The sequence below is a fragment of the Salvelinus namaycush genome, unplaced genomic scaffold (assembly GCF_016432855.1).
Source record: "Salvelinus namaycush isolate Seneca unplaced genomic scaffold, SaNama_1.0 Scaffold754, whole genome shotgun sequence".
NCBI lineage: Eukaryota > Metazoa > Chordata > Actinopteri > Salmoniformes > Salmonidae > Salvelinus > Salvelinus namaycush.
Genome location: NW_024061480.1, coordinates 30,342 through 53,719, shown reverse-complemented (window position 1 = coordinate 53,719; position 23,378 = coordinate 30,342). Strand labels below are relative to the sequence as shown.

General features: G+C 45.2%; 1 protein-coding gene across 1 annotated transcript in view; it reads right to left on the bottom strand.

The window, feature by feature from the left end:
- LOC120042720 (exocyst complex component 4-like) overlaps positions 1-23,378 on the bottom strand; it is a gene marked incomplete at both ends in the record, with an annotated part of 113,055 nt that overhangs the window by 67,509 nt on the left and 22,168 nt on the right. The window contains 2 exons of the mRNA XM_038987521.1: positions 14,048-14,136; positions 15,089-15,234. Coding sequence (XP_038843449.1) covers positions 14,048-14,136; positions 15,089-15,234 — 235 coding nt within the window. The remainder of the gene's footprint in view (positions 1-14,047; positions 14,137-15,088; positions 15,235-23,378) is intronic.

Genomic DNA, 23,378 nt, shown 5'->3' with positions numbered 1-23,378 from the left:
ACTGGGGAGAGGCAGAAAAACAATCAAAGACTAATGTTGTTTTAACCATTATCATCTGCCCACAGGAACCATGGCTGAGTCAATAGAGCATGAAGCGCTCCTAACACAGGTATTATGACTGGAGGTTAGGGGGAAGTGGAATGCAGTTGTGTGTGTGTGTGTGTGTGTGTGTGTGTTTCTCTATGGCTTTATGTTGTGCTCTACGTTCAGTTTTAAAAAATGAACCAAAAAATGCAACCTTTCTACTGTAATAGCCTGCCAAGGATCCAAAGAACCTTCCATTTCATCTTTCAAAACAACGATATCACTGAGGTGGTGTAGCAATTCAAAGGGCGAATGAAAAGGTGAAGGGAAAACGTGTCATTTACTCCAAGACGTGCATTTCAGTATCAGGGACTGGAGCGTGAACCCTACACCATACCTGTGACTCATTTATGACATGTCATACAACACATCAAACCAGGATTGCACCCCTCCATCTTGTATTATCACATTGTTCCAATACCTTCCACATGCTCCTTTTCAATCCACAATGGATCATGGCTTCACAGGCTAATGCCTCACTACGGATACCTGTGCTACAAAAACCTACCGTCAAAATACTCTGCAGTTCAAACTGCTGATGTTGTCACACATTGAGTAATGAGTAACCCTCTCCCTCCCTCAACTATGGTTCAACCAGCCCCCGTAGAGAAACTACTTAACTAGTCATATAACCCATACAGCTCAGTACTGGTGACTGATTAGTGAACGGTGACATATTAGTGCATTACATGGCATAAAGCCATGTGTCTATTGAGAACAAGCTGTTAATGGGTCTATACGGACCATCTTCTATCAAGTCAGTGGTCTACACTGGGCATCAGGTAGCCTGCTCCCAGATCTGTTTGCGCTGTATCGCCAATTCCTATGGTCATTGTTATGCTAAACATTCACAGGAGTTGGCTATTCAGCAAAAACAGATCTGGGACCAGGCTAAGGGGAAAAGTAAGCAAATTTGTCAATTGAGTGGATAGCAAGCTCTTACCCAAAGTATCTATGCACTATTCAGATGCTTTCTGTTTTGCAGTGATTTAATTTGGAGAGGGGGAATGCGAGGAACAGAGAGTGTCTAAATGAGTTGGAGGAGTGGGGAAACAGCAGCGTAATTCAATTTCACATGTTTCTCTCCAAATGGAAACTCTGCGGGAGGAGATCCGCTGAATGTAAACGGATGTTTGTGTGTGGGGCGGGGGGGTGTGTACTGATGAAAATGAGTCTGACAAAGCTGTTTTATGGTCTAGTTTTGTATGTTTGTTGTAGTCTCTAGTTTGATATTTCTAATAACTATTTTGTCAACTGTGTTTAATTAAGCAATAATGTGCAAGGAGGTGTGGTATATCGGCAATATACCACGGCTAAGGGCTGTTCTTATGCACAACACAACACAGAGAACCTGGATACAGCCCTTGGCCACAAACCCCCGAGGTGCCTTATTGCTATTATAAACTGGTTACCAACGTAATACAAACAGTAAAAAGTATTTTTTGGTCATACCTGTGGAATATGGTCTGATATACCACAGCTTTCAGCCAATCAGCATCCAGGACCTAAACTACCTGGTTTATAAACACAATTAATCTGGTAACTACATTACATTTTAACCATTAAAAAAAATCTAAAAATTTCTCACTGAGGTGAAGTATTTTATAAGCTATACCAATAAGTCGGGATCACTAATCAGGGCCCGTATTTCCAAATAGTTTCAGAGTAGCAGTGTTGAAATGAATCGATATGGACAGCCACGCAGCTAATCAGAGACTCTTATCATTTCCAGCAATTAACTGCCTGTTTTAACATACCCAAGGCTCCAAACTGAAAGCTGCACAAGTAATATCAACCATAATAGCTTCTTAAATGTACGTCTTGTGTTTAACTGAGTACTACTCTCTGTATCTGTGAAGTCAGAGGATTTCTCTGTCACATAAAGTATTGTACAGTATCTCTTTAAAAAACAAATACTGTAACACAAACTGTTTATAAATGGCCATTTTAGAGGGGTCCTTAAAAATAATTTGACACAACAACATGGATCTCTGTGGCCTTTCAGAGACCGGCTTGACTGCCAACTGGCTGTGATAGTCCAAACACGGGCTGTGTGGCTCGACTTCAGTAGCAGGTCATTCATTGTTATTATAGGAAGGGAGGTCTAGTCTAGGAGACACACAGCCATTGGCGTGTGCAAAGTACACAAAATAAGTGTGAATACACAGGCAGAGACAGGCAGAAAGAGACAGACAGACACTAGTGTTGTAACACCATCATTTTAACTTGAATACCAGGTTTAGCATCACGAAACTCGATAGCATCATGATACGCGATACCAAAACGATTCCACGGCAAAAAAAGATGGCATATTAGCCAAAGTCACAGAAAGGCACTTGATCCAGACAGATATTTTGAGTTCAATATCGTTATATTTTTCTAAGACAGCCATGTATGCATTAATGAATCAATCATACAATCAATTAGTTTTTACATAACAACATAATGGTCATTTATTTGAATGTTAAATCCCTATTGATAATCTGGGTAATCAAGATGTAGCCTAGGCCTGTTCACAATACAGGTGAATGCATATTCAATAGAAGTGTGTGCATGCATTGAGTTATTGAGCTTGTTTTGGCTGATTTCATCGGGCTGCAGAGGAAAAACGATCTACTTCCTTTCCATTTGGGACTTGTTTTATTGTGCTGACCAACAACATTTACATAGAAGAATAAATCTCTTATTTTATCAAATCATTCACACACACACAGTGAGAGAGACGTGACTTAGATGAGGGAGAAGAAGTCAATGAACACAATTTTTGGCAACGTCTATGTTTTTTTAATGTCAATCAGAGCACCTGATGTGCTCTAGAACTATAAGGAGACATCTGCTGATAGACAGACTTGACAGGCACGGTACTCTAGAGCTATAAGGAGACATCTGCTGATAGACAGACTTGACAGGCACGGTACTCTAGAGCTATAAGGAGACATCTGCTGATAGACAGACTTGACAGGCACGGTACTCTAGAGCTATAAGGAGACATCTGCTGATAGACAGACTTGACAGGCACGGTACTCTAGAGCTATAAGGAGACATCTGCTGATAGACAGACTTGACAGGCACGGTACTCTAGAGCTATAAGGAGACATCTGCTGGGCTGATAGACAGACTTGACAGGCACGGTACTCTAGAACTATAAGGAGACATCTGCTGATAGACAGACTTGACAGGCACGGTACTCTAGAACTATAAGGAGACATCTGCTGGGCTGATAGACAGACTTGACAGGCACGGTACTCTAGAGCTATAAGGAGACATCTGCTGATAGACAGACTTGACAGGCACGGTACTCTAGAGCTATAAGGAGACATCTGCTGATAGACAGACTTGACAGGCACGGTACTCTAGAACTATAATGAGACATCAGCTGATAGACAGACTTGACAGGCACGGTACTCTAGAACTATAAGGAGACATCTGCTGATAGACAGACTTGACAGGCACGGTACTCTAGAACTATAAGGAGACATCTGCTGGGCTGATAGACAGACTTGACAGGCACGGTACTCTAGAGCTATAAGGAGACATCTGCTGATAGACAGACTTGACAGGCACGGTACTCTAGAGCTATAAGGAGACATCTGCTGATAGACAGACTTGACAGGCACGGTACTCTAGAACTATAAGGAGACATCAGCTGATAGACAGACTTGACAGGCACGGTACTCTAGAGCTATAAGGAGACATGAGCTGATAGACAGACTTGACAGGCACGGTACTCTAGAGCTATAAGGAGACATCTGCTGGGCTGATAGACAGACTTGACAGGCACGGTACTCTAGAACTATAAGGAGACATCTGCTGATAGACAGACTTGACAGGCACGGTACTCTAGAACTATAAGGAGACATCTGCTGGGCTGATAGACAGACTTGACAGGCACGGTACTCTAGAGCTATAAGGAGACATCTGCTGATAGACAGACTTGACAGGCACGGTACTCTAGAACTATAATGAGACATGAGCTGATAGACAGACTTGACAGGCACGGTACTCTAGAGCTATAAGGAGACATCTGCTGGGCTGATAGACAGACTTGACAGGCACGGTACTCTAGAACTATAAGGAGACATCTGCTGATAGACAGACTTGACAGGCACGGTACTCTAGAACTATAAGGAGACATCTGCTGGGCTGATAGACAGACTTGACAGGCACAGTACTCTAGAACTATAAGGAGACATCTGCTGATAGACAGACTTGACAGGCACGGTACTCTAGAGCTATAAGGAGACATCTGCTGGGCTGATAGACAGACTTGACAGGCACAGTACTCTAGAACTATAAGGAGACATCTGCTGATAGACAGACTTGACAGGCACGGTACTCTAGAGCTATAAGGAGACATCAGCTGATAGACAGACTTGACAGGCACGGTACTCTAGAGCTATAAGGAGACATCAGCTGATAGACAGACTTGACAGGCACGGTACTCTAGAGCTATAAGGAGACATCTGCTGATAGACAGACTTGACAGGCACGGTACTCTAGAACTATAAGGAGACATCTGCTGATAGACAGACTTGACAGGCACGGTACTCTAGAACTATAAGGACACATCTGCTGATAGACAGACTTGACAGGCACGGTACTCTAGAGCTATAAGGAGACATCAGCTGATAGACAGACTTGACAGGCACGGTACTCTAGAACTATAAGGAGACATCTGCTGATAGACAGACTTGACAGGCACGGTACTCTAGAGCTATAAGGAGACATCTGCTGATAGACAGACTTGACAGGCATGGTGCTCTAGAACTATAAGGAGACATCTGCTGATAGACAGACTTGACAGGCACGGTACTCTAGAGCTATAAGGAGACATCAGCTGATAGACAGACTTGACAGGCACGGTACTCTAGAGCTATAAGGAGACATCAGCTGATAGACAGACTTGACAGGCACGGTACTCTAGAGCTATAAGGAGACATCTGCTGGGCTGATAGACTTGATCCTCTCTCAATCAGTAGAAGACATGAAACACATTTGACAGCACCAAAACCTTTTTCATGTTCTAGTATCGAACAAGTACAGAAGTTTAAGTATACCGTGCAACACCCTCCCATCTGTCCTTAGATAATTAGTCAGGCACACAATCACAAAGGACAGAGTCACGCTATCGTACATTCAGACCATGAGGATCAATCAGCGCCTTAGTAAGGTCAAATGAAGAGAAAGAAGAATTAACGAGAGAAAGAGAGAGATCAGCAGACTCAACGAGAGAGAGGGTGAGCATGTACCTAACACCTTCCATCAATTTAATCCTCTAATAATTATTGACTTTTCTCCCGGGGAAGTTCAATTCCATTTCAGGTTCCATTTATGAATATGATAAATCATAATTGGAAGGTCGGCGGAAGTCAAGAATCGATCGCTCAAATCAGTCAATGGCGTATTTCCCCTTGAACACAGGGCACTGGAGGAGTACAGATTAGATGAGTGATCTTTCTATTAAAAGATAACAGCTAGATTGAGGGGATTATGACCTTTTCATGTGTGATCTGGAAACATGAGGGTATGAAGAGGAAGAGGATGGTTGGAGGATTCTGGATTTCCTGCTTATTCCCTCCTGATTCCGGAAACCCTCCAACTGGGATTTCTAGAAAACCAGGAAACATATTGAAAGTTCACAAAATGTTTCAAGCCTGTGTGTGATTGAGCTATAAGGTTCTCTAGAAGCTGTTGGAGAGATATTATCAGACTAAGATGAGAGGTGTTCTTTGCTGTGGACTTCCATTACAGAACAGTCAGAACGGGGCTAATCCTCATTGTCTGCCACAGCCCTCTTCCTCACCCCTCGACCTGACAGGCCTGACATAAGAGACATACAGGAGTCTCAATCGGTGCAGCTGCATGGAGCTTATGCAGTACACAGATACAAACACACAGGCAGACATGCATACATAGTAACACACACACAAATGCATTAGTGCAACCCCCCCCCCCCCCCCACACACACACACACACACACACCTCTCTCTCGCTACTTCCCCTCTTTCAGTCAGTGTTTCCATTTGCATCTCTCTCCCTCCCCATTGTGTGGCACAAATCAGTTTGACGGGAAACACAGGTCCCCGCTCCCTCGGAGCAGTCAGTCACTGTGCGCCTCTCCACTCCTCGTCCCCAGGCTAGCACGCTATTACGCAGAAACAAGACCACTAATACACAGATTGCCTTTTCTCCTCGAGGTAGACAGATACACACACACACGCAGGCAGACATACTGTAGAAGGACACACACACACACACAATAGAAATTAAGGCAGAAAGAAACTCATTTTGTAACTCAATTCAAGGTGGACTACTGCGGAGAGTCAACTATTTTGTTTGACAAGCCATTTTGAAATTCAAAAAGGGAAATATGGCAGACTGGGGGATAGAAACGCATGAAACAGAGGGTCTATTATGAGCGTGCCTGGGTGGGAGGTCCTACGGGGCAGGAGCGGAGGCTGAGAGACAAACCTCTGTGTTTGGATCATGGTGTAGCTGTCATTTCAACACTGCCTGCCCCGGGGTGAGGTAATACAGCTCTGTGTTTGGATCATGGTGTAGCTGTCATTTCAACACTGCCTGCCCCGGGGTGAGGTAATACAGCTCTGTGTTTGGATCATGGTGTAGCTGTCATTTCAACACTGCCTGCCCCGGGGTGAGGTAATACAGCTCTGTGTTTGGATCATGGTGTAGCTGTCATTTCAACACTGCCTGCCCCGGGGTGAGGTAATACAGCTCTGTGTTTGGATCATGGTGTAGCTGTCATTTCAACACTGCCTGCCCCGGGGTGAGGTAATACAGCTCTGTGTTTGGATCATGGTGTAGCTGTCATTTCAACACTGCCTGCCCCGGGGTGAGGTAATACAGCTCTGTGTTTGGATCATGGTGTAGCTGTCATTTCAACACTGCCTGCCCCGGGGTGAGGTAATACAGCTCTGTGTTTGGATCATGGTGTAGCTGTCATTTCAACACTGCCTGCCCCGGGGTGAGGTAATACAGCTCTGTGTTTGGATCATGGTGTAGCTGTCATTTCAACACTGCCTGCCCCGGGGTGAGGTAATACAGCTCTGTGTTTGGATCATGGTGTAGCTGTCATTTCAACACTGCCTGCCCCGGGGTGAGGTAATACAGCTCTGTGTTTGGATCATGGTGTAGCTGTCATTTCAACACTGCCTGCCCCGGGGTGAGGTAATACAGCTCTGTGTTTGGATCATGGTGTAGCTGTCATTTCAACACTGCCTGCCCCGGGGTGAGGTAATACAGCTCTGTGTTTGGATCATGGTGTAGCTGTCATTTCAACACTGCCTGCCCCGGGGTGAGGTAATACAGCTCTGTGTTTGGATCATGGTGTAGCTGTCATTTCAACACTGCCTGCCCCGGGGTGAGGTAATACAGCTCTGTGTTTGGATCATGGTGTAGCTGTCATTTCAACACTGCCTGCCCCGGGGTGAGGTAATACAGCTCTGTGTTTGGATCATGGTGTAGCTGTCATTTCAACACTGCCTGCCCCGGGGTGAGGTAATACAGCTCTGTGTTTGGATCATGGTGTAGCTGTCATTTCAACACTGCCTGCCCCGGGGTGAGGTAATACAGCTCTGTGTTTGGATCATGGTGTAGCTGTCATTTCAACACTGCCTGCCCCGGGGTGAGGTAATACAGCTCTGTGTTTGGATCATGGTGTAGCTGTCATTTCAACACTGCCTGCCCCGGGGTGAGGTAATACAGCTCTGTGTTTGGATCATGGTGTAGCTGTCATTTCAACACTGCCTGCCCCGGGGTGAGGTAATACACCTCTGTTCTGTTGCTGCGCTGACAAAAACAACTCAAAAAGGTGTAGTCTTAAAAAAAAACGTGGTTATTGAGAAATATCTTGGAAATGGCAATGATGACCACCCCGCTCGCTCTCTCCCAACCGGCACTTTGGAGGAGAAAATAAAAAGAGGAAAGGATATAGCAATTGCCTGCATTCAGGCCCATGATAACAAATCTGTACCTTGGAAGTGGTTTCCCTGTTTCCATCATTTATTCATGGAGTCGGGAGTGGATGGAAGGAAAAGGTCTCTGTACTATGATTCTAGACTAGAAAGAGAGAGCCTCTCTATATTATGATTCTAGACTAGAAAGAGAGAGCCTCTCTATATTATGATTCTAGACTAGAAAGAGAGCCTCTCTATATTATGATTCTAGACTAGAAAGAGAGCCTCTCTATATTATGATTCTAGACTAGAAAGAGAGAGCCTCTCTATATTATGATTCTAGACTAGAAAGAGAGAGCCTCTCTATATTATGATTCTAGACTAGAAAGAGAGAGCCTCTCTATATTATGATTCTAGACTAGAAAGAGAGCCTCTCTATATTATGATTCTAGACTAGAAAGAGAGCCTCTCTATATTATGATTCTAGACTAGAAAGAGAGAGCCTCTCTATATTATGATTCTAGACTAGAAAGAGAGAGCCTCTCTATATTATGATTCTAGACTAGAAAGAGAGCCTCTCTATATTATGATTCTAGACTAGAAAGAGAGCCTCTCTATATTATGATTCTAGACTAGAAAGAACCTCTATATTATGATTCTAGACCAGAAAGCGAGAGCCTCTCTATATTATGATTTTAGACCAGAGAGAACCTCTCTATATTATGATTCTAGACCAGAAAGCGAGAGCCTCTCTATATTATGACTCTAGACCAGAGAGAACCTCTCTATATTATGATTCTAGACTAGAAAGAGAGAGTCTCTCTATATTATGATTCTAGACTAGAAAGAGAGCCTCTCTATATTATGATTCTAGACTAGAAAGAACCTCTATATTATGATTCTAGACCAGAAAGCGAGAGCCTCTCTATATTATGATTCTAGACCAGAAAGCGAGAGCCTCTCTATATTATGATTCTAGACCAGAGAGAGAGAGTCTCTGTATATTGATTCTAGACCAGAAAGAGAGAGCCTCTCTGTTCAAAGAGCTAGCTAGAGGGAGATTAAACATACAGGGACATGTCTCCTGCCTTCCCTCTGTGTCTCACACACACACCTATACCCATCTATACAAACCCACACCCACTCAGCTGTGGGTCCATATGTAGCTATAATGAAGCCTTTAGATGAAGCTGTGGATTAATGGAAGCATACGCGATGTGCTTCACTGGAGAGCCGATGTAATTAAGCTTCCTAAGCTCTGGGCGTGTGTTTGTAATGAGGGAGACGGAAGGGCCCCTTCACTCACACACACACACACACACACACGCACGCACGCACGCACGCACGCACGCACGCACGCACGCACGCACGCACGCACGCACGCACGCACGCACGCACGCACGCACGCACACACGAACAACCCTGAAAGATACTGTTTGTTAAGGATATGTAACAGAATGTACCATCTCCCTCAGGTGAAGAGACAAAGAACAAACAGTCCACCATCCACAGCAAGTAGTACTACACTCCTGTCACTGCAGAGAAGTACAGCCTTTATTTATCATGGGAAACACAGCTAGTAGTACTACACTCCTGTCACTGCAGAGAAGTACAGCCCTTATTTATCATGGGAAACACAGTGCCCTTTAATTACATTAGTAATGTACATCAGTTTATTAGGTACACCCATCTAGTACCGGGTTGGCCTTCACTTTGCCTCCAGAACAGCCTGCATTCTTCGGGGCATGGAAACGTTTCTCAGTCGGTATCAAGGGACCTAATGTGTGAGAGGAAAACATTCCCCACCCCATTACACCAACGCAACCAGCTTGCACCGTTGACACTAGGATGGGGCGATGGACTCATGCTGCTTACGCCAAGTCCTGACTCTGCCATCAGCATGACACAACAGGACTCGTTGGACCAGGCGATGTTTTGCCACCCCTCAATTGTCCAGTGTTGGTGATCGCGTGCCCACTGGAGCAGCTTCTTCTTGTTTTTAGCTGATAGGAGTGGAACCTGGTGTGGTCGTCTGCTGCAAATAGCCCATCTGTGACAAGGACCGAGCTTGCCTGTTTGTGGCCCGCCTGTTTGCTAACGCGAAACTTGTCATTCTCCTTCCACCTCTCATCAATTAACTGTTTTTGCCCACAGGACTGCGGCTGACTAGATGATTTTTGTTTGTCACACCAATTTCAGTAAACCCTAGACACTGTCGTGTGTGAAAAGTACAGGATGCATCGACGATCATACCACGCTCTAAGTCGCTTAGGTCACTCGTTTTGCCCCTTCTAACGTTCAGTCGTACAGTAACTGAATGCCTCGATGCCTGTCTGCCTGCTTTATATACAGTTGAAGTCATACTGTTTACATACACCTTCGCCAAATACATTTAAACTCAGTTTTTCACAATTCCTGACATTTAATCCTAGGAAAAATTCCCTGTTTTAGGTCAGTTAGGATAACCACTTTATTTTAAGAATGTGAAATGTCAGAATATTAGTAGAGAGAATGATTTATGTCAGCTTTTATTTCTTTCATCACATTCCCAGTGGGTCAGAAGTTTACATGCACTCAATTAGTATTTGGTAGCATTGCCTTTAATTTTTTTTAACTTGGGTCAAACGTTTCAGGTAGCCTTCCACAAGCTTCCCACAATAAGTTGGGTGAATTTTGGGCCATTCCTCCTGACAGAGCAGGTGTAACTGAGTCAGGTTTGTTGGCTTACTTGCTCGCACACGCTTTTTCAGTTCGCCCACAAATTTTCTATGGGACTGAGGTCAGGGCTTTGTGATGGCCACTCCAATACCTTGACTTTGTTGTCCTTAAGCCATTTTGCCACACTTTTGGAAGTATGCTTGGGCTCACTGTCCATTTGAAAGACCCATTTACGACCAAGCTTTAACTTCCTGACTGAGGTCTTGAGATGTTGCTTCAATATATCCACATAATTTTCCATCCTCATGACGCCATCTATTTTGTGAAGTGCACCAGTCCCTCCTGCAGCAAATCACCCCCACAACATGATGCTGCCACCACCGTGCTTCACGGTTGGGATGGTGTTCTTCGGCTTGCAAGCCTCCCCCTTTTTCCTCCAAACATAACGATGGTCATTATGGCCAAAAGGTTATATTTTTGTTTCATCAGACCAGAGGACATTTCTCCAAAAAGTACGATCTTTGTCCCCATTTGCAGTTGCAAACCATAGACATGCTTTTTTATGGCGGTTTTGGAGCAGTGACTTCTACCTTGCTGAGCGGCCTTTCAGGTTATGTCGATATAGGACTCGTTTTACTGTGGATATAGATACTTTTGTACCTGTTTCCTCCAGCACCTTCACAAGGTCCTTTGCTGTTGTTCTGGGATTGATTTGCACTTTTCGCACCAAATTACGTTCATCTCTAGGAGACAGCACGTGTCTCCTTCCTGAGCGGTATGACAGCTGTGTGGTCCCATGGTGTTTATACTTGCGTACTATTGTTTGTACAAATGAATGTGGCACCTTCGGGCGTTTGGAAATTGCTCCCAAGGATGAACCAGACTTGAGAAGGTCTACAATTTATTTTCTGAGGACTTGGCTGATTTCTTTTAATTTTCCCATGATGTCAAGCAAAAAGGTACTGAGTTTGAAGGTAGGCCTTGAAATACATCCACAGGTACACCTCCAATTGACTCAAATTATGTCAATTTGCCTATCAGAAGCTTCTAAAGCCATGACACCATTTTCTGGAATTTTTCAAGCTGTTTAAAGGCACAGTCAACTTAGTGTATGTAAACTTCTGACCCACTGGAATTGTGATACAGTGAATTATAAGTGAAATAATCTGTCTGTAAAAAATTGTTGAAAAAATTACTTGTGTCATGCACAAAGTAGAAAACTATAGCCAAAACTATAGTTTTTAACAAGAAATTCGTGGAGTGGTTGAAAAACGAGTTTAAATGACTCCAACCTAACAGGCTGACTACACCGCTCGCGTCGCTTGCACGAGCATTGCAAAATAATTTTAGAAATCTCTATTATTCAATTATTGCACCCACACTGCTCGCGCGCCAACGAGTGTCTGCGTTGCCCAGGGCTAAGATAGAAGTCAGTTCTATTTCTGACGCAGATCGCGCTGCAAGTCCTGCCTCTCCCATCTCCTCATTGGTTTATAGAAGCAGGTACCCACATGCCATCTCCTCATTGGTTATACCCACGTGGGTGACTAAAGACGAACGAGGTCAGTGCACTTAATTTATGGAAGTTGCCAATCACAATATAAAGTCAAGAGAAGAAAAAGCCTGGAAGGATGAGAGATGACTAGAAACGATTCAGTTGACAATTTTATGTGTGGATTAATTGGTGGAGTAGAGGACCTTGTGCATTTCAGGTAAAATAACAACTCAATGTTTATATCCCAGGACAAATTAGCTAGCAAGTGCAAGCCTGCTAGCTAAATTGCCATAAATGTTTAATGGTTTTCGACCTGTCCCCAAATTAATATAATTGGTTAAGAGTTTGTTTTGATATTTTAACCTGCGTGTCGTGATCGCGTTTGGTGTGGGGGAACAAAATACATTTATGCACGTTGGCGCACGCTCCACAGCCGGTTTGGGTTCCGTGTAAGTGTATGTAAACTTCCAACTTCAACTGTAGCAATCCACGGCCACGTGTCTGTAGGAGCTAACCATTTTCGTGAACGAGGTGGTGTACCTAATAAACTGTGTAGATTTTGTTAGATTTGATTATTGGAGCTCTAAACATCACACTCCAACAAACTGAGTCAGCTGCACTATCAAACTGGCATCAGCCAATAGAGAAAGTGTACTGGTGATGGTTGACTGTGTGAATGCATTTCTGTATATCGAGGTGAGATCTTATGTCTAGTAGAGAAAAGACTGCTCTCTTTATGTGTTGGATAATCCCTTGGCCAGGCTAACTCAACATCTCTCAATCTCTCTCTGTTCTACAGTCAGCTTCATTTAAAAAAGAGATTGACCGTTGTCTCAAAGTCTCTACATGTTTTTCTAATTATAATGTATTCCTTCAGAAATCACTGAATGGCTTCTACATACAGTGGTGTGATGATAACAATAAATTTTAACCCCCCCTCCCTTCATCCAAGTCGATTTATTTAACTTTTCTAAATCATTTGATTCCTTGAATCTCTCGATGCCATTCAGGTCCCTAGCAGTCTGCGGAACCCGAGCTAAGCATTGTGACAGCAGAAATGAAAGGCAGAGAAATCTCATCTTCGTTTAACGCTGCCAGGCATTCAACCACGGGCCCAAATATTGTTTTATTATCTTTTTCACATCTGAGCTACCGAGGGGTAAGGACAAAAGTTAGCGGCTATTTGAAGCACATTTTTTTAAGGAAATGTTAATATGGACTTGTCAAACGGGGCCATCATTTTGTGTATGGAGCCTGTATGCTAGGTTAGCGTTTCCTATCAGAAATGAAATCAAACCTCGAGGCCTGCGAGGGAGGGTCGTTGAGATGTTTCACCTGTTCAATGCTAAACAGGTGACACTTAGCATTGCTGTGACTCACCTTAAAGTTTGCTCGAAATGCAATCATGGAAATTGTGACATATGACCGATTATGCAGGATCTGAAAATAATTATATCTCGGAACCCCTCCTCCTTTCGACGACCTCCCTCTCTCTTCCACCATGCCTCTCACTTCCATTTTACACACAGGCAATGTCTCAGAGGAACGGGGTTTGAAAAAAACGATGAAACAAGCAGGCAAACAGTGCTGTCAGGCGCCGCTGATTGAAACCACAAGGTCATCGCAGAGCGAGGGAGCAAGGGGAGAGAAACGAGAGACAGAAGAAAAGCTGTGGAACAGTGAGACTCTCCAGGGACTCACTCTCCAATCTCCCCCTCGCTGTCTGTCTGTGCGTGTGTGTCTGTGTGGGTGTGTGTACCTGTCCAGCGCAGGACTCTGTTATAGTGTTGAGCTTGAGGTGCAACACGGGGCGCTTTTTGTTTTGGCACCTCCCTTGTTCTACTCCATCCCAGCTCTGTACCTCTCCACACCCCTCCCTCCCGCCCTCCCTTACCTTGTAGTTCTCCACTCTTGCTGTACAGCTCTCTCCTCTGTTCCCTCAGGTAGGCACTCATGCTGATGGCGTGAGACGACGACTCAAACCTGGAAGAAAGAAACACACTTTCACTCTAGCCTGGTCCCACATCTGTTTGGGCTGTCTCTCTAGCCTGGTCCCACATCTGTTTGGGCTGTCTCTCTAGCCTGGTCCCACATCTGTTTGGGCTGTCTCTCTAGCCTGGTCCCACATCTGTTTGAGCTGTCTCTCTAGCCTGGTCCCACATCTGTTTGGGCTGTCTCTCTAGCCTGGTCCCACATCTGTTTGGGCTGTCTCTCTAGCCTGGTCCCAGATGTGTTTGTGCCGTCACTCTAGCCTGGTCCCACATCTGTTTGTGCCGTCACTCTAGCCTGGTCCCACATCTGTTTGTGCCGTCACTCTAGCCTGGTCCCACATCTGTTTGTGCCGTCACTCTAGCCTGGTCCCACATCTGTTTGTGCCGTCACTCTAGCCTGGTCCCACATCTGTTTGTGCCGTCACTCTAGCCTGGTCCCACATCTGTTTGTGCCGTCACTCTAGCCTGGTCCCGAATCTGTTTGTGCCGTCACTTTAGCCTGGTCCCACATCTGTTTCTGCTGTCTTGCCAACTCCTATGGTCATTGTCACGCCTTAGCCAAACCGATCAGGGACTAGACTACTGTCACTCCTACTCAGAGACCCAGTCCTTACACTACAGAGGTCAGCAGTTAACACCCAGAGATACTACTACAGGTCTGCCTTGTGGTTGGGGTACATAACGTAAAATGGATTTGGCTAAATCCGTATGCAACAGCCTGAATCAGCACACTAATACTATAGACATCCCTACTGTACAGTAACTTGGTTCTGTTTGGGTTCTGAAGTGTAGGGGCCATTTCTCCCCTTTCCTTGACTAAAACGCACTTTCAAAGGACATTCTCCATCAAGTCAAGTATGTTTTATAGTACATCAGTAGGCTTAATCTAGGTCCGGTAAAACTGGCCCTCAATGGTCAAGTTTTTTAGCCTGTCTGTGTCTTACTTGAAGAGGGACTGCTTGGCACGTTGGGGTTTCTTCTTGGCGAAGAAGGCTGCGAACTCGCTGCCGGTGCTGGCGTAGGTGAGCTGGGCAGAGGGCTCGGCAGCACTTTTAGTGTTCTTCACATCCAGGTAGTCCATCAACAGAACCTAGAGAACATTGACATTTCAGTCATTTAGCAAAGGCTTGTGTACTTACTTAGATTTAGCAGACGCTCTGGGAGCGACATCCAATAAACGCATTCCACTAAGTAAAACAATACATATTACATGTCATCACTGACAACTCACTGAAAGAAGGCTCAAGTTCATTGTTTTTCAAGGTAGGACTCATCCAACGGAGTGGAGTATAGAGCAACAGTCATCACAGTGAGTGGTGACAATCTAGCCTAATCTACGATCGTCCCAAGAACAACACACAACTAATGTACATATTATGATGTCAGTTCATGTATGTAATAGCCTTATGTCATATAATACATTGAACATAAGGAAGTATGTTGTCAGCAGAACAATGATCTATAACTGATAATGTCATCGAGGTTAATACAGCAACCCACGAAAAAGTTCCGGCGAGTCATCAAAATATCACATCCCCCATTTCTAAGTCCGTCTGCATATTTAAAACCCACTCCATCCATGTCTCATCAACGCTCATAAATACCTGATACAGATCTAACAACAACCCCAGACTGACAGATATTGAAGATGTCGGGTATGGAAGTTAACTTTCCTCGTTGTCTTCCCCCAGTATCTCCCCATCTCTCCACGACTACATATGTTCTAAATTAGCCTCCCATTCCTAATGGCTTCATCATTTAGCAGGGCCATTTAGCCCGTGTCGTTCTAATTCTGACCCGCGTAGCGTCGTGGCGGGGCGGCCCAAAGTGGGGCGAGAGTAATGGTGGAGCAGATGGAAATACAGTCGACCTCTAATGATGTCATTACTGCTGGAGAAAAGACCCCCGTCACCACGGAGGGAAGACTTCAGCACACACACTAGTGTGAGCAAACTGGCATGGACACACACACTAGTGTGAGCAAACTGGCATGGACACACAGACACACACACCTACCCGCCCCTCCCCCGACAACACACACGCCGACCCACTACACAGACACACTTTTCCTTTCTCTCCCCCTCTGGAAGCCATCACTCAGGCCCCCCTGCCACCCCCCTGCCCTCTAGCGACACCGTGCAAGCCTAGCAGAGAGCGCTAATCCTGTCAGTGTATTAATTACTAATGACCATGTGATCTGCTGATGGAGCGCGGCCCACTACCTAACCCGGGAGACTTAATTAAATGCCGGCGTTAGGCTGATGAAGGGGCTCCGACACTAATATATTGCATTAGAGGGAGTAAACTTGAAGCAATTAACCACACCAATAGGACAGACAGACGGCCGGACGGGCAGACGGACAGAGGGAGAGGGTATGAACAGGACAGATGAGAGAGGGGGAGATGAGAATAAGCGATATCCCCTGTGAGATCAAGTTTGAAAGGAGATCAGATGGTGGTTTCCCCTGACTTGCTAGGAGTATCACAGATTATTGTGAAATAGACACACATTTATTTTTGGAAATTCATGACAGGCACACAAACATTTGTTTACCTTTTTTTTTTATATAGAGAGTGCATTTGAATCCCAGATAAAAACAGCGGGTTACTTAAGACAGAAAGGACAGGTGGGAGGTTAGTCGGGGAGGATGGGTGGCCGTATAACGGGAGTGTCTAGCAACCCAAACAAATCACGTTATGAACAACTTTAGCATTTTAGCTAATTAGCAACAACTTACTACTTTTTAACTACTTAGCTAGGATGTTAGTTAACCCTAAACCTAACCCTTTAACTACTTAGCTAGCATGTTAGTTAACCCTAAACCTAACCCTTTAACTACTTAGCTAGTATGTTAGTTAACCCTAAACCTTAAACTACTTAGCTAGCATGTTACCTAATCCTAAACTTAACCCCAAAGCACAATGGATATGGAGGAGAGCAGAGGATCAGAATAGTATCAGTTATATCATAAATATGTGGTTGACAATGCCTCTGAAATGTCCTGAAATGTCGATTTATGTGGCAAGAGTGGGGATTATTATATTAATCCTTGCATTGAACATGCTATATTGCTGAGTCTGTAGGTGGGTGTGTGGGTGGCTTTTGTGAGGGTTTAAAAATATTTACTTACACCTGATAAATTTGCTCATTGAAAATGTCAATAAAAAGTTACTGTGACAGAAATTATTGTGTCAATTGTGCAAAGTACTGACAGAAATATGTCAAGTTTAGCTATGTAAGTTTTTGGCAGCTGAGCCCCAACAACAGTGCCTTGGAAAACCCCTCCAACACTTTGCCAAAGTCTCTGTTGCCTAGGCAACAGGTGGACTGTCGGTCATCCATGACTTGGTTATTTTACACTGAAACTACACCTCAACGGACAAGTGATGCTATCATATTCAATACTTAACATTTTCACTAAATAGATAGGCTTTCAACTTACTCTGTAAAGTTATGGAAATAAAAGTTAGCAAAATGAGAAGGAGTAAAAAGCAACCAACAGCTTCTCCAGGTTACTCCAGTCAAAACAGGCACTGTTACATGGGATGATAAATAACACTTTGGCTGCTACAAGTTAGCTGGTCTTGGCTGTAGTGGAGTTGCCTTGGGTACTGCAACTTTTTCTCCCTCTATCTGCTCTCCCATTTCACTGGCCCTCCAAAATGTAAGTAACATGTATTTCAAATAGCCGGATATCCAACAAAATTGTCAATTGTGAAATGATTTCAAACCCCCAACCCGAGTGTGTGTGTGCATGCGTGCATGTGTGTGTGTGCATAAATGCCCAGACGGGCGGTAGTTTTGATTGTTTGACGGTAACTGTGGTGTGTGTGTGTGTAGGAGAGAGGTATTTTGGGCGTTAGGATCGAGTTGCAACACGGGGCACTCATGTGATTCAAATCACCTTTATTCCAGCAACAACAACATCTCATTCCAAACACCTTTCTCCTCAAACATATTAGGTCTTATTACCATCATCTTTAAATGGCCAGGTAGACGCCTCATTACCCTAACAGACCTCATAGAGGCAAAGAGACAAGGATGGGAAGGTTGGCTGCTGCTCTCAATAGAGAAATGGAAATTAGGATTGGAGAGAGAGGAGAGAATGCTTGGGAGAGGAGAGAATGCTTGGGAGAGCAGAGGAGAGAACACTCGGGAGAGCAGAGGAGAGAACGCTCGGGAGAGCAGAGGAGAGAACGCTTGGGAGAGGAGAGGAGAGAATGCTAGGGAGAGCAGAGGAGAGAATGCTAGAGAGAGCAGAGGAGAGAATGCTAGGGAGAGGAGAGGAGAGAACGCTCGGGAGAGCAGAGGAGAGAACGCTCAGGAGAGCAGAGGAGAGAATGCTAGGGAGAGCAGAGGAGAGAATGCTTGAGAGAGCAGAGGAGAGAATGCTTGGGAGAGGAGAGAACACTTGGGAGAGGAGAGAATGCTAGGGAGAGGAGAGGAGAGAACGCTCGGGAGAGCAGAGGAGAGAACGCTCGGGAGAGCAGAGGAGAGAATGCTAGAGAGAGCAGAGGAGAGAATGCTTGGGAGAGCAGAGGAGAGAATGCTAGAGAGAGCAGAGGAGAGAATGCTTGGGAGAGTAGAGGAGATAATGCTTGGGAGAGCAGAGGAGAGAATGCTAGAGAGAGCAGAGGAGAGAATGCTAGAGAGAGCAGAGGAGAGAATGCTAGGGAGAGCAGAGGAGAGAATGCTAGAGAGAGCAGAGGAGAGAATGCTTGGGAGAGTAGAGGAGACAATGCTTGGGAGAGCAGAGGAGAGAATGCTAGAGAGAGCAGAGGAGAGAATGCTAGAGAGAGCAGAGGAGAAAGCTAGGGAGAGCAGAGGAGAGAATGCTTGGGAGAGTAGGAGAGAATGCTCGGGAGAGCAGAGGAGAGAATGCTTGGGAGAGTAGAGGAGACAATGCTTGGGAGAGCAGAGGAGAGAATGCTAGAGAGAGCAGAGGAGAGAATGCTAGAGAGAGCAGAGGAGAGAATGCTAGGGAGAGCAGAGGAGAGAATGCTAGGGAGAGCAGAGGAGAGAATGCTAGAGAGAGCAGAGGAGAGAATGCTTGGGAGAGTAGAGGAGACAATGCTTGGGAGAGCAGAGGAGAGAATGCTAGAGAGAGCAGAGGAGAGAATGCTAGAGAGAGCAGAGGAGAAAGCTAGGGAGAGCAGAGGAGAGAATGCTTGGGAGAGTAGGAGAGAATGCTCGGGAGAGCAGAGGAGAGAATGCTTGGGAGAGTAGAGGAGACAATGCTTGGGAGAGCAGAGGAGAGAATGCTAGAGAGAGCAGAGGAGAGAATGCTAGAGAGAGCAGAGGAGAAAGCTAGGGAGAGCAGAGGAGAGAATGCTAGAGAGAGCAGAGGATAGAATGCTAGAGAGAGCAGAGGAGAGAATGCTCGGGAGAGTAGAGGAGAAAGCTAGGGAGAGCAGAGGAGAGAATGCTTGGGAGAGTAGGAGAGAATGCTCGGGAGAGGAGAGAATGCTAGGGGAGAGGAGAGAATGCTAGGGGAGAGGAGAGAATACTTGAGAAAGGAGAGGAGAATGGTAGGGAGAGGAGAATGCTAGGGAGAGGAGGAGAGACCAGAGGGAGAAAGGGAGAGAGGAACAGAAAGGGAGAGAGGAACAGAAAGGGAGAGAGAAGGGGTTGCGAGGGTCTTGGTCACAAGCGACTAAGGGATGATGAACAACAAAATGATCACAGCTGACAAAACATGAGCGCCCCGTATCGCACCTCAAGACTAACGCTATAACAGAGGCCAGAGCTTGCTAGTCTCACACATTCCCAAACACATAGGCCTACGCATACAAAACACACACGAACGCACACACACACTCTCACAAACATGCATAGTCAATATGTAGCCTACACACACACAGACCAGAGGTCCAGCGCTCATCGAAGACAACAGCAACAAGGTGGAACAGAGACAAAGCAGAGCCTTGCTAACTACACCAACAAAACAAACAGCGATGCACACAGATGCATATGAATACAAACCAGAGCAGAGTGCACGTCTCTGCTCCACATCAAACAACTGTAATGACTGTGAATGCAATTAATGCCCCTGAAAGCGTTTCTGAAAACAACAAAATAATGAATGCGTTTCATGGCTTGAATGCTATGCTAATGGCATAATGCTATGGATCTTATGCTCCCTCGGTCCGACGTAGCGCTAATCTTCGCTAATAACATCCTATGGATTTAAAGTCTGGTTCATGCAGAATATCTAGTCTATGAAGATGCTCACAATGACACCACTTTTCTGTACTAGTTGCTGTGTACAGATTGTATCTGCTGCTATTTCATTTGGTTTTGTTGTGTTCTGTTGTTCATCTTTTCTTCTCCTGTTTGTCTTTATTATTATTATTTATAAAGAAATAAAAAATAAAAAAATGATTTTAAGTCTGGTTCATGTTTGAGTTGAGGGATAAAGGCTAGACTAGTCTCTAATGTATCCATTAGCCAAGCTGTTGATGAAGCTAAGCCACTGACTTTGACTAGCCAGTGACTGGAAGTCTACAGGTATAGTAGCATACGCTAGCGTGCCGGAAGACTTCCAATCACTGCGCTTCCAGTCTTCATGCTAACGCTATTTAGCATTGGCTCGTGACACTACCTTCAACTTCCTTCATACTGCACGCAGAGACATAAAAATGGTATCCACAAGTTCATCTGACTCTGGGCAAGTAGAAAAACGCAGAGCCTCATATAGATTTGCTTCAGATTTAGCATTGCACTAATGTATCCTAGTTGTGCCACTGACATACATTAGCCAATGAAGTAGCCAAGCAAACAAAGCCAAGCATGTAGCCTAGTGACAGAAGTCCCGATGGATGACACATGACAGTGTTCCATTATTGAAGGGTGGGAGCCGGGTCGGACTCTACTGACCCCTACCAAACAGGCGTCATGGTACGGCCCCAGATTGGGCCAGCAGTAAATAAATTAGATTGTCACCATTGGGGACTTTTACTGTGACCTTCATAGGGGTGACTGGCTGGCTGACGAACTCTTTGAAACCCCCATGGCTAGCTGCCACCCCAATCTGAAGAAGGAGAGATGAGATGTGAGGCCGCACTTCAAGAGAGGGATGTTTTAACACACAGCAAATCAATATTCATGGCCGTGTACCAAGAAAGATCATTGGGAAATGGGTAGCGAATAAAGCCGCTGAGAAACTGCAAATCGCTCTTCACACCAGATAATAAACTGAGCCCGGAGTTCATGGATGGTGAGTGTGTGTGTTTGACACACAGACACTTTGATAACCGAGTGTTGGCCACCATTTTCAGCTCCCCCACACAAAGACAACCACTATATTAGCCATTGTTCCTCTATACACTCGAGTGACTTGGGTCTGGTCCCAAAACTAAATCAGCCCGCTGGGCTGCAGTTAGTGCCTGTTCTCTCAGGAGAAAAGGCATTATGGACGTGTGCCACTGTCGTTCATTACCAGCAGCGAAGCCAACCTGCGTTTCCTTTGTGTTGGAAGAGGAAGTGTGTGTGTCTTAATGAGCAGGATACACAGGGCTTTGTTGGATCTATTACAGTAGTCCTGAAGAATCAGTCTAATTAACCAACGCAGCCCACTGAAGAGGTTCCAGGAGTACACCTGTGGTGGGATGGCTGAGGAGTCCATTAAAGGGGTTCCAGGAGTACACCTGTGGTGGGATGGCTGAAGAGTCCATTAAAGGGATTCCAGGAGAACACCTGTGGTGGGATGGCTGAAGAGTTCATTAAAGGGATTCCAGGAGAATACCTGTGGTGGGATGGCTGAAGAGTTCATTAAAGGGATTCCAGGAGAACACCTGTGGTGGGATGGCTGAAGAGTCCATTAAAGGGATTCCAGGAGAACACCTGTGGTGGGATGGCTGAAGAGTTCATTAAAGGGATTCCAGGAGAACACCTGTGGTAGGATGGCTGAAGAGTCCATTAAAGGGATTCCAGGAGAACACCTGTGGTGGGATGGCTGAAGAGTTCATTAAAGGGATTCCAGGAGAACACCTGTGGTGGGATGGCTGAAGAGTCCATTAAAGGGATTCCAGGAGAACACCTGTGGGGGGATGGCTGAAGAGTCCATTAAAGGGATTCCAGGAGAATACCTGTGGTGGGATGGCTGAAGAGTTCATTAAAGGGATTCCAGGAGAACACCTGTGGTGGGATGGCTGAAGAGTCCATTAAAGGGATTCCAGGAGAACACCTGTGGGGGGATGGCTGAAGAGTCCATTAAAGGGATTCCAGGAGAACACCTGTGGTGGGATGGCTGAAGAGTCCATTAAAGGGATTCCAGGAGAACACCTGTGGTGGGATGGCTGAGGAGTCCATTAAAGAGGTTCCAGGAGAATACCTGTGGTGGGATGGCTGAGGAGTCCATTAAAGAGGTTCCAGGAGAATACCTGTGGTGGGATGGCTGAGGAGTCCATTAAAGGATAATAAAGAAATAAACAGGACTCTGTGTCCTTTGACTTCCTTTCTGTCCATCAAAGTCATCCAGAGAATTATCTCGGTAATCAATGAGCTCTTTGATTGTTTCGCTCTTCTGCTTCTCCCTCACGACTTGTGGGAACTTTGTGAACTTTACTAGTGAAATCCATTCTTTTAGGAATGGAGTCCCCCTAGACACATGTTCTTGTTGAAAATGTATTGATTGATATCTCAGCTGGTGGCTTCGAGTGAAAGCCCCAAAAATTGCCTTGGGCACAAAAAGATTTTACTTCCTGACTTGACCTTCCAACAACCTTAGAACGTTCAGAGAAAAGCTTTGTCCAGCTCTTTCCCCTCTGGACTGGACCACTGCAGACCTTCAAGGTGTCCCAACTGGACCGTACTACTTTTCATCATCCCTCTGAAGACTTTGACAAAGAAACATCGCTACAGGCAGCCTGTTGCATTTCATTCCTCTTGTTGTCCTTGCTCTGTCCCAAAGCAGTTTGACAGTTTTTTGGACTGAAGAGACATAGAAAGAACGTCAATAACGTCAAAAAACATCAATAGCAAGTCTAAGCAAGCATGGCCCTGGCAATGGGTCTACATGGATTCCTGCTCTTACACAAATGAACAACAATACTCTTCTGTATCGCAACGCCTTGACCGTTGAGAGCCACACACACACACACACACACACACACACACACACACACACACACACACACACACACACACACACACACACACACACACACACACACACACACACACACACACACACACACACACACACACACACCTGTACTCGCATACACACAATT